The following is a 15651-nucleotide window of genomic DNA, read 5'->3' as shown; positions in this document are numbered from 1 at the left end:
ATATTCTCTCCTGGTTTAATGTACTTTCGTACCTGTCTCATCTTCCCGCACTGAGTCAGGTGACGCCCCGCCGCCACCGTCCCCCTTTCGCCTCCCCTGCTAGATTCCCTATGTTCGGACCCCAAAACTCTATTACCAAGGCTTAAATGCAATGTTATAAGGAGAGGGGCTGAGCCATCAGTAGCATGCACGTGGCGGGCCCATCACACTAAAGAAAAAATGAAAGCAAAGGAGCAACCTCCTGGTTAACGAAAAGGCTCTTCCCCATTAGCTTCCCTTCAGGTGAGAAACAGGTGAGTCTGCGCCACGGGTCAGGCAACCACGCGGGCCCACTGCCAAATACCCGGACGCCACACCTCCAGGAAGGCGGAACCTTCTTCAAGGGGGCGGAGCATCTTCCTCGTTACTCCGCTTCCCAGAAGCCATCGCGCAGCTTGGTGGAGATAAAAAAAAAAAAAAAAAAAAGGGCGGGAGCGCACCGGGAGGCTCCAGTCAGTCAGGCGTTGGGGCTGTGGGCTTTTATCTTTTTTTCGCCCGCCTCCTGACGTACTGCTCTGCAGGCAGCTTCGTTGCCGGGACGCGGGCGCACTCAGACTGTAGTTTGTTTCCTCAGGAAGGCGAAGAGACAGGCTGTGGAGGCCCAAGAGGTCCCCGAGGCCGTGGGGGTGGGGTGGCAATGTGGTCACTAAGGGTCTATACCCGCAAGAAGCGGGCCGGCCAGAGGCTCAACCTAACCCCGACGCCGGACCTAGGCCCCACCGCGAAGGCCGAGGCCCCCCCAGGTCCAGGCAGAAGGCACCCTGCGCACTGTAAGCCCGGACTGGCAAGCCTGTGGAGCAGGCCCAGGGTGGGCGAGCGAAGGGCGGGGGGGTGGGGTGGTGACTAGGCCTGGGCCCAGGGACACCCGAGCGCAGCAAGCTGGCCTCCAGGGCTTTGCCCTGAAATATGCCGTCCTCTCTTAGGCCTGAAAGGAAAAGCGCACCGTTTGCAGAAGATCTCAGAGAAAGCAGAGAGCAGTGGGCAGGGAGTTAGCGGTTCTAGGCCACCAAGGTGCGTAAGCCACTAGGGCCAAGCCCATGCCTTCTGCCTCCTCAAAACTTCAGTCCTCCTTTTCCGCCTATAGCCTCTCCTTCTAAGAGTCAAGGAAGAAAATAAGTGTAATACTATTTACGATTTGGCTCCTGTTGGGACATAGACCCAGAAATTTGACTTAAGAAAGATTATTTATTTCTTTAAAAGATTTATTTATTTATTTGAGAGAGAGAGGGAGAGAGAGAGCAGACAGAGGGAAAGAGACTCCCAAGCTGACTCTCTGGGGGAGTGCGGAGCCCCAGGGGCTTGATCTAGGACCCATGAGATCATGACCTCAGCCGAAATCTTTAGTGGGAGCTCAGATGACTGAGCCACCCAGGTGCCCCTGGAAATATTTATTTAAAAAAATTTTTTTTTAAAAGAGCAGTTTTGCCAACTTACCTAAAAGCAAGTGAGATAAAACCTTCAGGAAAGCATTCGTAGCACCAGCGAATATTGGTACAATTAACGCACTGGAGTCTACTTTTTCCTAATGCTGTCCCCAAATAGCCTTTAAGATTCTGAACAGTGTGAACTGTGAACGGAGATGTGGAGAGCCAAATCCAGACCATGCAAATTAATTGCGTTGTTTGTTTGTTAGCGCTCGGTTAAGAGTTACAGGACAGAAAAGCCTGCAAGAAAATAGCACTAATGAAGAACCTCCGGATGAGAAGATTGCTCCATTGAGTGTATGTATGTTTCTCTTACGGACCTTGGATATACTTAAAGCAGAGACCAATGGTAACTGATGCGCCTCCAGATTAAAGTGTAATCAGGATTAGCTTCCGAGCGTTTTTGTAAACGTGGGTGTTTTCTCTTTAGACAGGGTCTGGAATTTCCAAGTCTGGTGGATTCATAGTCATATTTTTTGTTTGTTTTTAATTTCTGTTGACAAAAATTTGAGAAATGCCCGTTACTCACTAATTTTCTATGAAACAGGTATCTGTTAAGTTTTTCTTAGTAACTCCCTTACGTTTAGTAGCACTTAAACCATTTTAAAGCCATTTTCATTCTCATTTGAATTTCCATTAATTAGAAACAGTGTTCATTACCATTAGAATATTATATAACTTCTTGACCTACTGTATTTAATATGGATTCTGTACAATATTTTAAAGATACATAGTAATTTGGAGAAACTCAGATTTTAAAAAATTGCTTGTGACTCATCTACCATTAGCATTAAGTAGTCATGTTCCAGAGCTTTTGCTTACATATCTCTCTAAAACATGTGTTTTGGGGGAGGGCAGTTTCAACAAAAGGCATTTTTTAAAAATGCTTTACCCCAGATTTTAACAGTGTTAAGTGTTCCTTGTGGATGTTTCAGATTATGCAAAAAAAAAAAAAAAGTGTTTAAAAAGTTTCTTCTAAATTTTTTGTATTTCTTTACATTCCTTTTTTCTGTGCCCTTTTTTTCAATTTAGAAATTGTTATTGTATATTCCTCTAACATTAAATAGCCTTCAAAAATATGATTTTTAGTGTCTAAATAGTGCTTTGTCTTTAGCTAAATATACTGCTTTGTCTTTAGATAAATATACTGTAATTTATATAACTATTTTCCTGTGGTTGGAGGATTGAGATTGGATCATGTTTAAAGTTTGATTCATGTTGGCCACTTGGCACCATTTTACCTGATACTTAAAAAGTACATATATTTTATTGAACACTACGTCTGAAACTAATGATGTACTATATGTTGGCTAATTGAATTTAAATGTAAAAAAAGGAAAAAAATACATATATTTGATAGATGAAAAGTAGCATTTATTTGATATTGCATTTCTCTGAATGCTAGTAAAGTTTACACTTTTTTTCCTCATTGGCCATTTGTGTTTCTTTTTTTGTGAAATGCTTATTCATTACATATTGAAGATAGTTACACTTTTATACACACATATAACAAATATTTTTATATTTTTTTGTTTGCCTTTAGTCATATTTCTGATATTTTAGATTCATCAGTCTTTTCATTTATATTGCTTTCATATTTAGAGAAAGAAGAGCCCTTCCTACCTAGGGGATCAGAAAAATATTCACCTTTAACTTCTAGTTGCTGGTTTATCCCACAGTAGTTAGTTGACTAGTACATTGCTGACTCTAAATACGTCCACGTTATTATATTTTAATATTTATTTTTAGATTTAATATTAAATACCAGATTACATCTGTGATTAGTAGGTTGAAAGAATCTATTACATATGAAACTGATACACAAAAGTTGATATTAGTTTTTATTTTCAAAATAACCAAATGAATGTGATGTAATATTATAATATGAAAATGTTCAGTCTCATAATTTGTGCTATATCTTTAATTCTTATTTCCCTTAGGAGTCAGTGACTGATGACCTCCAGGTTGACTGTAGTTCATCCAATAGTGAGCTAGTGTCAGGTAAGATTGTCAGATGTGAACTCCTCAGCTTTGTTTCTTACAAATATAAGCATCCATTTGTATTTTTGCCTCATCTTCCCATCTCAGTGGAAGAGGTGTCTTTCTCCTAGTCCAAGGTGAATCCTTCTGCCTGTACAATGGACGTCATCCTCAAAGCCTTCAAGCACACACCAGTAAATTAAAATTGAGATAAATACTACAAAAGAGATTGACTTGAGCATAACTGAGTTTAATTAGAGAGTTTAGGGAAGGCTTCCATGAGGGAATAGCAATTGAATTGAGATAGGAAGAAAAGGAGAAATTAACTATGCAAGGAGATGAGTTAAGAGCCATCCAGGCAGAGAGAACAGCATGTGCAAAGACCCTAATATGGCACTAAGCCTCCTGAGTTCAGTGAACTGAAAGAAAGCCGGTGTGGCTGTAGTACAGAGAGGAGGGGAAATGCAATAATAAGACAAGGTTGAACAGAGAGAGGCCTTGCATAACCTTGTAGGCTATGTCAAAGATTTTGGTGTTATATTTGGAGCAGCAAGAAGCCACTGAAGTCTTCCTTAGGAAAATATATGATCACCTTGGCTGTGGTATGGAAATAAGCATGAATGGATGCAAGTAGACCAGGTGGGAGGTTATTACAGTAGGTTAGGGGGAAATGATGGCACTTTGTACTAAAAGATGACATTGGAAATGGAAAGAAGTGGGCATAATTCATGACAATTTTAGGAAGTGAAACTGACAGTTTGGCAAATGAAGAACGAGGGAGATGGAGGTATCAAAGATGACATCTGTTTCTGGCTTGCATAACTGGATATAAGGTGCCATTTACTGAAAAAAAAATCTTGTTTGAGGGAAAGATCATAAATTATGTTTTTAATATATTAAGTTATGGGTACTTTAAAAATGATTAAGTAGAATGCCAAATAGGCAGTTGGATATGGAGCGCTGCTGATAGAAATTTATGAGCTGTCTACATATTGGTATAATCAAAGTTATTTTTAAAAATAAGAAAGGATGCCATTAGCATACCAGAAATACTGAGGAATTCTTAAAAGCAGATGAGATCAGACTGCTGAATATCTGAAGAGCAGAGAACAACCACTGTGAGGTAAGAATAGCTCTAGAAACATTTGAAACAGTTGGTCAATTAATGCAAAAAAAAAAAATTGTAATAGAAAGGACTCCGAAGGAATTATCAAGGTGATGGATTAAACACTACATTCTGTAACTATGTGGCCTGGTTCCTCCTCCTTGTCCCTTTCTTACATTGGAAACATTGGCCTTACAATGCTGGCTGCCAGCATAAGCCCTGGGAACTACTAAGCAAAGTGAACTAAGGGTTTGGCTCCTAAGTGTCAATTTTGGGCCTGGAGTGAGAAGCAGAAGAGAGTCTGAAGTAACTCCAGATTGCCACAAGGATAGCAGAGGGAGAAAAAGGTGAAAGAGATAGATTATGCTTATGCTTGTTAACCCGGGATAAAGACGTAGTATGACTCTCTGAAGTGGGATTTCTTTCCTTTTTTTTTTTTTAAGATTATTTATTTATTTATTTATTTGAGAGAGAGAGTGAGCATGTGCACATGAGAGAGAAGGAGCAGGAAGAGGGACAGAAGCAGAATCCCTGCTGAGCAGGGAGCCCCGTATAGAGCTCTGTCCCAGGACTCTGGGATCATGAGCTGAGTTGAAGGCAGACACTTAACTGACTGAGCCACCCAGGCGCCCCTGAAGTGGGATTTCTGATAATGGAGGCTTGTGGTGTGGACACTAGCCAGACAATTAGGACAGTGCTCCATGTAACCTATAATACCCAGAAAATACAGGAGGACATCACTGTGCAGAACACAGATTCTCAGAATGTCTCAACACTCATAAAAGCCTCCAGAAGTAGGCTACTGTTTCAGAATTTATATGCACTGCTATACAAGCAAAGATTCTCAAGTAGAGATATGAACAGACAGCCAGGAGCAGCAAAACCTTTGAATAAAACCAGTGGCATGAGAAGAAGAAGATAGCAGGAGGGGAAGAATGAAGGGGAATAAGTCGGAGGGGGAGACGAACCATGAGAGACGATGGACTCTGAAAAACAAACAGGTTTCTAGAGGGGAGGGGGCTGGGGGGATGGGTTAGCCTGGTGATGGGTATTAAAGAGGGCACGTTCTGCGTGGAGCACTGGGTGTTATGCACAAACAATGAATCATGGAACACTACATCAAAAACTAATGATGTAATGTATGGTGATTAACATAACAATAAAAAATTAAAAAAAAAAACCAGTGGCATGGAAGAGAGGCAACAAATCGAGCAAATAGGATAACTAACACCTGAGAAATAGCAAAAACTTTAAATATCTCTTTAAAGACAAGAGGCCGGGGTGCCTGGGTGGCTCAGTTGGTTAGGCGTCTGCCTTCAGCTCAGCTCAAGATCCCAGGGTCCTGGGACAGAGCCCTATACCGGGCTTCCTGCTCAGCAGTGAGCCTGCTTCTCCCTTTGCCTGCTGCTCCCCCCCTGCTTGTGCACTCTCTCTCTCTCTCTCTCTCTGTCAAATAAATAAATAGAACATTAAAAAAAAAAAAAAGAAAAAAAACCCGGGGCACCTGGGTGGCTCAGTCATTAAGCGTCTGCCTTCAGCTCAGGTCATGATCCCAGCATCCCGGGATCAAGCTCTGCATCGGGCTCCCTGCTCGGTGGGGAGTCTGCTTCTCCCTCTGCCTGTCCCCCTGCTCGTGCTCTCTCTCCCTCAAATAAATAAATAAAATATTAAAAAAAAAGACAAGAGTCCACTGGATCCATAATATAACAATCTGTTTTAATAAAAACTGTAGTCCCTAGAAACTAAACATATCATCAAATTTAAAAACTCAGAAAATGATCCAAATATTGAAATGAATTCCGCTCAAAATCAAATTAGCTGGCTAGAAAATAGAATAGAGAAATATTTCCCAGAATATAGTACAAAAGAACTTGGGAGGTGCTCAACAAATGCATTTCCTTCCTTCTCCCCTCTTTACCTGTTTAACTTGTACTTGTTCTTCAAGAAAAAAAAAATCAGGTGCTGTCCCTACTGGGAGCTCTCTTGACCCCTCTTCTCTCTTTCTATGTGAGTTGTTCTTTCCTGGGAATTCTGTGGTACTCTTTGTATACTTCTGTTAGGACTCAAAACAGCAGTATTATTGCTTTTGTTACTCTTGGCTCTAAAGCCATTGAGAATAAGCCCTACCTTTTATGTTCCTATCCCATGTTTGGGACATAATATAATTTCAAATACTTTTGAGTGAGTTTTATACTCTTATTAGAGAAAATAAACTAACCATAATTATTATTTTCTTAAATTGTAGTTTAAATACACAATATATGTCCTTGGTTACTAGATTTATCAAGTTGATGTGTAAAAGATAGAAGGAAATAGAGAATAGACTCTCTAATTTGCAAACTGGTTGTATTCTAAGACATCATTTGTTGATTGATATTTGAAACCTGGAATACTTTTTCCCATATTAATATGTAAATGGTTAGGTTTTGAACAGCCTACAGATTTCTATTTAATATATAAGTAACCATTTTAATTCTATCTTGGAATGTAGTAATTTTGCAACATGATGAAAATTAATTCAGGACTTTATATTTAGTGTGGAAGATTGAACATAGACATTTACTTCTCCCTTTCCCAAGAGAGAAGGAAAAAATAACAGACTAGATGCCTAGAGTAAGGACAAACGAAGAAACCAAACTGATTCAGGCTATAGTTTCAGGAATTAGAGGCATCATATATTCCTGAAGAAATGTGTACAGATAGTGTTGAGAATAAGATTTTTGGAAATCTTTAAAAGTAGTGGTTAGATGCTTTGATCCCTTCCCCAGCACTGTGTGGTCAGGCAACTACTCTTTTTCCTACCTTGACAGTCCAGATACATTGAAGCAGAGGATCTGGACTCAGGGATGCTGTATTAAAAATTAGTAGGGGTGCAGGGAGGAGGGAAGGGAATTAACCAAAGTTTGTGTACTTAGTGGTATAACTTTTAGGCCCATTATCCCACCTTATGCCACTCAGGAAAATACTTCCCAACTAGGAGACTAGAGGATTCTGCTTTTGGAATCTTCTCTGACCAGAAGGAGACCTACATTCTGGCAGTAATGACCTGGTCCCTATCTTAAATACCCTTCTGTGAAGCCCACTACTTCCTAAACCCCACTCATGAATCTAGAGTTTCCAATTAACGTTTTAGTGCCTCATTCTTGAACATTCAAGAGTTACAAGGCATTTAATGAAAGCATTTAAAATAAATGGTACCACATGAAAAGAAGCTTGAAGGACACAGACAGTGCAACGAAAAAAAATTTAAAAACCATGTTTTCATTATCCTCAGGATAATGAAATAATAATCCTGAAGATAATGAAAATATGTATCCCTGATAAAAGTATGGGCTACTATGAAAAGGAGCAGCTAGAGAACAAAAAGCATTCTTAAAAAATAAAAACACGAAGTCAGAAATAAAACATTCTGTGAAAGGTTAGATGATGAATTTAAGAAAATATTCTAAAAGTTGAACAAACACCAGAAGATAAAAGATAAAGATAGTAGCAGTGGTGACACAATTGTGAGTATACTAAAAATCACTAAATTGTATACTTTAAAAGGTGATTTATGGAATATGAGTTGTATTGCAATAAAGCTATTTTAAAAAGAAAAATAATGAGAAGTTGAGTTCAGACATTCTAACATCTGAAAAATAGTAGACCCAGGCATTATAGAGTAAACAGAAAGGAAATTATTAAACACATAAAGCTAGAAATTTTTCTAGAATTAAGAATGGTCATGAATATATATAATGAAAGAGCCCACCAATTTCCCATCACAATGAATGAAAAAAGACCCATACCAAGGTACAACACAGTGTAACTTAAAGATCCTCAGGATGAAGAGAGAAATCCTTTAGTCTTCCAGGAAAAAAAATTGTTGATTGCAAATAAGCAGTGAAGAATATGAATGGCATTGAGTTTCTCAAGAGCAATTCCAGAAGCTAGAACGTGGTGGGTAATAATCCTGAAGATAATGAAAATATGTATCCATGATAAAAGTATGGGCTACTATGAAAAGGAGCAGCTAGAGAACAAAAAGCATTCTTAAAAAATAAAAACATGAAGTCAGAAATAAAACATTACTATATGGCTTGGGTATAAATATATTTGAGCAGTCATAATAGAATTGTTGAATACATTTTAATTTAGAAATATAAAGGGGGTATTAGAAGAAACAGCTAGTAAAGTTGAAAGTAGTCTCTGGAGATTAGGGAATTATGGGGTGGTATGAGACAAGAGATTGCTGTTTGGTTACAAGCCTTATAGAACAGTTGGACTTTGTGTGTGTGTGTGTGTGTGTGTGTGTGTGTGTGTGTGTGTGTGTGTGTGTGTATACATATATATAATGGTAAAATTTGATATAAATATGACTTTTAAAGGATTTTTAAAAAAAATTTTATTTATTTATTTGACAGAGAGAGAGACAGTGAGAGAGGGAACACAAGCAGGGGGAGTGGGAGGGGGAGAAGCAGGCTTCCCGCCGAGCAGGGAGCCCGATGTGGGGCTCGATCCCAGGACCCTAGGGTCATGACCTGAGCCGAAGGCAGACACTTAACGACTGAGCCACCCAGGCGCCCCATGACTTTTAAAGCTTTTATTTATTTATTTGACAGAGCGAGACAGCAAGAGAGGGAACATAAGCAGGGTATTGGGAGAGGGAGAAGCAGGCTTCCCACTGAGCAGGGAGCCCGATGTGGGGCTCGATCCCAGGACCCTGGTATCATGACTTGAGCCAAAGGCAGACGCTTAACGACTGAGCCACCCAGGTGCCCCTGATATAAATATGACTTTAAATGCATTTACATTTCTAACTTGTGACTCCAGGAACATCATTCCACTGCTATAATCATGAATATTTATTTATTCTTTTCTCTACCCAACTACGCACATGGTGAGTGTGGGGTTTTCCTAATTTCTGAGCCTGGCTTGAGTTCTGGGGTTTGGTGGAAGGGATGGCTCTACTGTGTGTGGTGTTCATGACATTTTGAAAGCTGGAAAGCAAGAGAGATGTAACAACATGTGGGCGGGGGGAGGATGAAGACAGAGTAAGAAGACTAAAAAGTAGTGAGGACAGGGACAAGACACTCTAGGGCACTTGGAGTAGGAGAAACAAAAGATGCTCAGAGGGATAACTTACCCATGACATCTGATGTGGTGAAGAGGAGGTTAGATTGGGTCAATCAATTTAAGTGTTGAGTGGTGGTTGGAAGAGGGGGACAGATAGGAAATAATTGTCAACTTTAAGGATGGCGTTGGAGTGGAAGAGAAAGATGTGGTGAGGTCAAAGTAGGAAGGACAAAGAGTTAGTTGTCTCAGGTAGGTAATGGATGACGAGAGATGGGCTATAAAGTCAGCACCCCAGCAGGAAAAGTAAGTTTATCAGAGTCATGCTCTCCTTTTATCCCTTACCCCTTCCGCCCAGTTTTTATTTATTGTTAACATCTCTTTTTTTCAGTTGAAAGTGTTTAATAAATGCTGACTAGAGAAGACTATGTTTTCCCTTTTCTTACTAAACCTGTTTCTTAAGTTTTGGTATTAATTTCTATCTCTATCATTTATATGAAAGTTCTTCATTGTAGTTCACTCTCACAGGGATAACTTTAAAACCTCTTAGTTTGGGAGATTCTCTGTTCAAATATTTTGCCCCTTATTGAAAGGTTTGTTTTCTTCTTATTGAGTTTTCAGAATTATTTATATTCTGGATTCCAATCCATTTGCAAATGTTTTCTCTTAATCTGTGGCTTGTCTTTTCATCTTAACAGTCTCTTTCAAAGGGAAGTTTTAAATTTGATGAAGTTTTTGCTTTTTTTTAAGATTTTATTTATTGGGGTGCCTGGGTGGCTCAGTCGTTAAGCATCTGCCTTCAGCTCAGGTCATGATCCCAGGGTCCTGAGATCGAGCCCCACATCGGGCTCCCTGCTCAGTGGGAAGCCTGCTTCTCTTTCTCCCACTCCCCCTGCTTGTGTTCCCTCTCTTGCTGTGTCTCTCTCTGTCAAATAAACAGAGAGATAGAGAGAGAGCACAAGTAGGAAGAGAGGCAGGCAGAGGGAGAGGGAGAAGCAAGGCTCCCTGCTAAGCAGGGAGCTCAATCCCAGGACCCTGGGATCATGACCTGAGCCAAAGGCAGCCACTTAAATGGACTGAGCCACCCAGGTGCCCCAAATTTGATGAAGTTTAATGATCATTGCTATTATTATTGTTAATCTTAGTGTTATAAGAAATCTTTGCCTACCTCAGTGTAATGATGATTTTCTCCTCGTTTTTTTTTTTCTAGACCCTTTGTAGTTTTACGATTTACATTTATGTCAATGACCCATTGAGAATTAATTTTTTATATGATGGAAAGTATGAATGCAGGTTTTTTGTTTTGTTTTGCTTTTGCATATAGATACACAGTTGCTTCAAGGTAATTTGTTTAAAACAGTGTCCTTTCTCCACAGAATTGCCTTTGCATCTTGGTAAAAAAATCAGTTGCTCATATAAGTATGAGTCATTTCTGGGCTTTCTGTTGAATTCCTTTGATCTATTTGTCTATGTTTAAACTCACTGTTTTTTAAATGGAATAACTAGAATTACTTTTTCTTCTCAGCTAGTTAGTTTACAATTATGGTTACTTATATGTAAAACTTGCATTTTGGGGTCAAAAATCACAACTGAACCAAAGGAAGGGAAGAAATAAATTATGAAACTTGGTAAAGCAATGGAAAAAGATTATAATACTTTCTCTACATCAAAACCAGAATATTTTCTAAGGTTGAAGTTAAAGTGGTGTACAATAGTATGCCTTTTCAGTTGTTTGTATAAGTAATTTTACATTCTCTGTATACAACTGCATGTATGTTTCTACAAATAGGAATTCCTAGGATTTTGAGTCTGTTTACTATTGAAACATTTTACTCTTTTTGTTTGTTTATTTTATAGGACTAAGTGTGCAGCATGGTATTTCTAGTTCTCTTCTGAGCTATTCATTCACAGACTCTTACACAGAATACAAGAGTTTTGAAGAGAGTTTAAGTAGTTTCCCATCACCTGAACTCTTCAGAGGATCAGATTATTTAGGTGAGAAAATAATCTCAACCTTTAGCTGACCCATATAGAAATTGTTCCTTTGTCCACAAATCCTCCAATGAATAATATTCCTTTTGAGGTGTGCTTGTCTTCCTCACCAAAACCTCCTTCCCCTGCCCACTACTGTATTCCATGCTCGATCATAGGACTATGCATTAAAAGCTACCAGATAAGAAAAGGATGAAGATACTAGGGGAATGCCCCAGAAATAAGCCAGTTTGATCTGTAGTATCCCAGAGAAGCTCACAATTTGGCTGCACCAATACTTGTAAAAAGGTATATCTGAAATGTGAAAGATGTGGTGATTACTTTCTTACTCTAACGGAACCTGGAGATTTATTCTTTGGGATGTTCTGAAACAGAGGAACTATGGATTGGAGGATACTAGGCACTGTTAATAGGAAGGATCTATGATATTTTGAAATGTTGGTCCCAAATACTCATTCCCCTGTGGTAATATTATATATCCACACCCTTACCATATCCTCGTAGTGGGTGGGGTGTACTCTCTCCCTCTTTGGCTCTGGAAAAGCAATGGAAATGTGACTTGCTTTGGGCAATAGGATACCAGTGAATGAAACAGAAGAGGATCTTTGAAATATGCCTAAATGGTTGGACTTGTCCTCTTACACTTTTAACATTGTGAGAAAAATATATCCTAATTAGCTTCTGCTTTTCCTGTGGGGACCCCAGAATGAGAACTATGGAACAGAACAGTCTCCGGCAACCCGCAGATTGCAGAGAGCTGCCCCAGCTGATCAGCAGTTTTGTAATCTGAAGCAGACCTGCCTGAACCAACCAGTAGACATAGGAATAAGAAATAAATGTTTTCATTTTATGTCAATGAGATTTGGGTTATTTATTATATAGAAAAAGCCAACTGTTTCAGATACTGTACTGAATGAAGAGGGGAAACTAAATGAAGTGTACATTGTGAATTGTGGTACCTTCTCACCTAATGCTTTTTGCCATCCCAACCCAACATTCCCTTTTTCTGTTCAGCTTCTAGAATACTAGCACCCAGACTTGAACCTTTTGGGCAGGAGAATGGAAGATTCTTTCCTAACAAATCTGAAAACAACCCTAAAGAAAATATCTAATGATACCGACCTCGGTAGCCCTTCAGTGAAACTGACAAGAACACCCTACAATGAAGTTAACTTGTGACAAACCCCAACTAGGCCACAGAAATCCCACTTAGGCTTTTAGAGCTCTCTCTTAAATATGAGTAGAGAGACAAGGATCACCAGACCTCTGAGGAAAGCTTCTAATATAAAACATAGAGATCAGAACAAAGGAAAATATGGAAGTGACATCAGCAAAATGTTGGAATAAGAAGCCTGGTCCGTCCTTCCCCTATGGACACACCAATTCAACAGTAATACGTGGACTTAACTCCTTTTGTGAGAAATCTGGAACCTAGTCAAGGAACTCTTACATCCCAGGCATGTATGAGATCAGCCACATCAAAGCCAGTAGGAAAATTCAAGACACTCTCTTACCATAATCCCTACCCATAGCACATTGCCACACAATTGTCAGGAAACCCCCAGGTCCCAGCTTCTCCCTGGGTAGGGAAAAAAAGAACTGAACTGTGTGTGAAATGTACATTTTCTGGGAGCTTCCCAAAGGATTGGCTACTCTCATGACTGTTTCAGAGTGCTGCCTAAGGGAATGGCTTCTGTCTCATCTGTCTCAGAGTGCTGATGGGACCTGGTATATTCTAGATGACTGTTGGCCACTAACAACAAATAGGGTGTGTGAGGAAAGCTTAAGAGACTCGTGGAACACAATCAAACAGAGCAATTTATACTTCATAGGAGTCCCAGAGGGAGAAGAGATGAGGGAGGGAAAGAAAGAAGGGAGGGATAAAGGAAAGAGAAGGAGGAGGGGGAAAGAGGGAGGCAGGGGGGAGAGGGGAAAGAGAAAGGGGGTAGAGGGAGGGAAAGGGAGAAAGAGCATGTCTGAAAGTTTACTTATAGAAATAATGGCTGCAAACTTCCCAAATCTGGGGAAGGAAATGCACATCCAGACCTAGGAGGCCCAGTGAATCTCAGAATAGGCAAGCCAAAGAAATCCACACAGGACTCATAATCAAATTATCAAACATCAAAGACAAAGAATTTTGAAAGCAGCAATAGAAAAGCAACTTGATATGGACAAGGGAACCTCCATTAGACTATCAATGGATTTCTCAGCAGAAACATTGCTGGCTGAAGGGAGTAGAATCATACAAAGTGATGAAAGAAAAGAAACTGTCAACCAAGAATACTATAACCAGCAACACTGTCATTTAAAAAAAAAAACAATGGAGTATTATTCAGCCATAAAAAGAATAAAATCTTGCCACTTGCAAAGACATGGATGGAGCTAGAGAGTATAATGCTAAGTAAAGTAAGAGAAAGACAAATACCATATGATTTCACTTGTATGTGGAATTTAAGAAACAAGAGCAAAGCAGAAAAAAAGAGATAAACCATGAAACAAACTCTTTTTTTAATAAGATTTTATTTATTTGAGAGAGAGAGATAGTGAGAGATAGAACATGAGCAGGGGGGAGACGGAGAAGCAGGCTCCCCGCGGAGCAGGGAGCCCAATGAGGGCTTGATCGCAGGACCCTGGGATCATGACCTGAGCCGAAGGCAGATGCTTAACTGACTGAGCCATCCAGGTGCCCCAGAAACAAACTCTTAACTGTAGAGAACAAACTGCTGGTTACCAGAGGGGACATGGGTGTGGAATGGGTGAAATAGGTGGTAGGGATTAAGGAGTGCATGTGTCCTGATGAGCACCATGTAATTAAAATAAAAGCTTGGAGAAAAAATAAATGAAGAGATAAGGAATTTCATGTACAAAAGGTGAAGGAGTTACTCACCACTAGCCCCACCTTACAAAAAAATGGTAAAGGGAGTTCTTCAAGTTGAAACAAAGGACTAAAACAGCAACACAAAAGCATATAAAAGTATAAAACTTGCCAATAAGTTTATATACAAGTACAAAATACTGTAACTGGTATTAAAATCACTTAATTCTAGTATAAAAGTTAAAAGACTAAAGTATTAAAATAACTATAATAAAAATATGTTAATAGATACACAATATAAAAAGATGTAAATTATAACATCAGTAACAAAGTGTGTATGAAGGAAGAAATAAAAATATAGTTTTTTGGGGGGTCTGGGTGGCGGTGGCTCAGTCGGTTAAAGCGTCGGCCTTCGTCTCAGGTCATGATTCCAGGGTCCTGGGATCAAGACCTGTGTCAGGCTCCCTGCTCAGTGGGGAGCCTGCTTCTGCTCCCTCTGCTGCTCCCCCTGCTTGTGCTGTCTCACTTTCTCTAATACGTAAATAAAATCTTTAAAAACTAAAAATAAATAAAAATGTAGCATTTTTGTATATGATTGAAGTTGCTAGAAGCTTAAAATAGATTGTTAAAACTATATTTTATATAAGCACCATGGTAACCACATAGAAAATACCTATAGAAGATACTCAAAAGATTGGGACACCTGAGTGGCACAGTTGGTTAAGCATCTGACTCTCAGTTTCAGCTTAGGTCACGATCTCTGGGTCCTGAGATCGAGCCCCACATTGGGCTCTGCACTGAGCATGGAGTCTGTTTTCTCTGACCTTTGTCCCCATACGCATGCTCTCTCTCTCTCTCTCTCTCTCTCAAATAAATAAATAAATATTTTTAAAGAAGATACACAAAAGAAAAATAGAAAGGAATAAAAGCATATCAGTATGAAAAAATCAATGAAACAAAGGAAGATGGCGAGAAAGGAAAAGGGGCAAAAGAACTCAAAATAATAAACAAAATAATAATAGTCTTTCCCTATCAGTAATTACTTTAAATGTAAATGGTTTAAATTCCCCAACCAAAAGACAAAGAATGGCTGAATGGATTAAACTATACTATGCTGTTTACAAAAGACTCTTTTTACATTTCAGGACACACATAGTCTAAAAGTGGAGCAATGGGAAAAGATATTCCATGCAAATTGTAACCAAAAGAGAGCAGGAGTGGCTCTACTTATATCAGCTAGAACA

At 39.4% G+C, this 15651-nt stretch overlaps 1 protein-coding gene across 1 annotated transcript in view; it reads left to right on the top strand.

The window, feature by feature from the left end:
* The first annotated feature begins 676 nt into the window (after positions 1 to 676).
* MEIKIN (meiotic kinetochore factor) overlaps positions 677 to 15651 on the top strand; it is an 81328-nt gene continuing 66353 nt past the window's right edge. Inside the window, exons 1-5 of the mRNA XM_088023601.1 lie at positions 677 to 809; positions 963 to 1050; positions 1673 to 1760; positions 3404 to 3464; positions 11458 to 11595. Coding sequence (XP_087879727.1) covers positions 677 to 809; positions 963 to 1050; positions 1673 to 1760; positions 3404 to 3464; positions 11458 to 11595 — 508 coding nt within the window. The remainder of the gene's footprint in view (positions 810 to 962; positions 1051 to 1672; positions 1761 to 3403; positions 3465 to 11457; positions 11596 to 15651) is intronic.

The sequence above is a fragment of the Eumetopias jubatus genome, unplaced genomic scaffold (genome assembly GCF_037043125.1).
Source record: "Eumetopias jubatus isolate StellerSeaLion01/CBP00866 unplaced genomic scaffold, mEumJub1_p1.0 scaffold_5, whole genome shotgun sequence".
Classification (NCBI taxonomy): domain Eukaryota; kingdom Metazoa; phylum Chordata; class Mammalia; order Carnivora; family Otariidae; genus Eumetopias; species Eumetopias jubatus.
The sequence above is the reverse complement of the archived record's forward strand: the minus strand, read 5'-3'. Positions and strand labels throughout refer to the sequence as shown.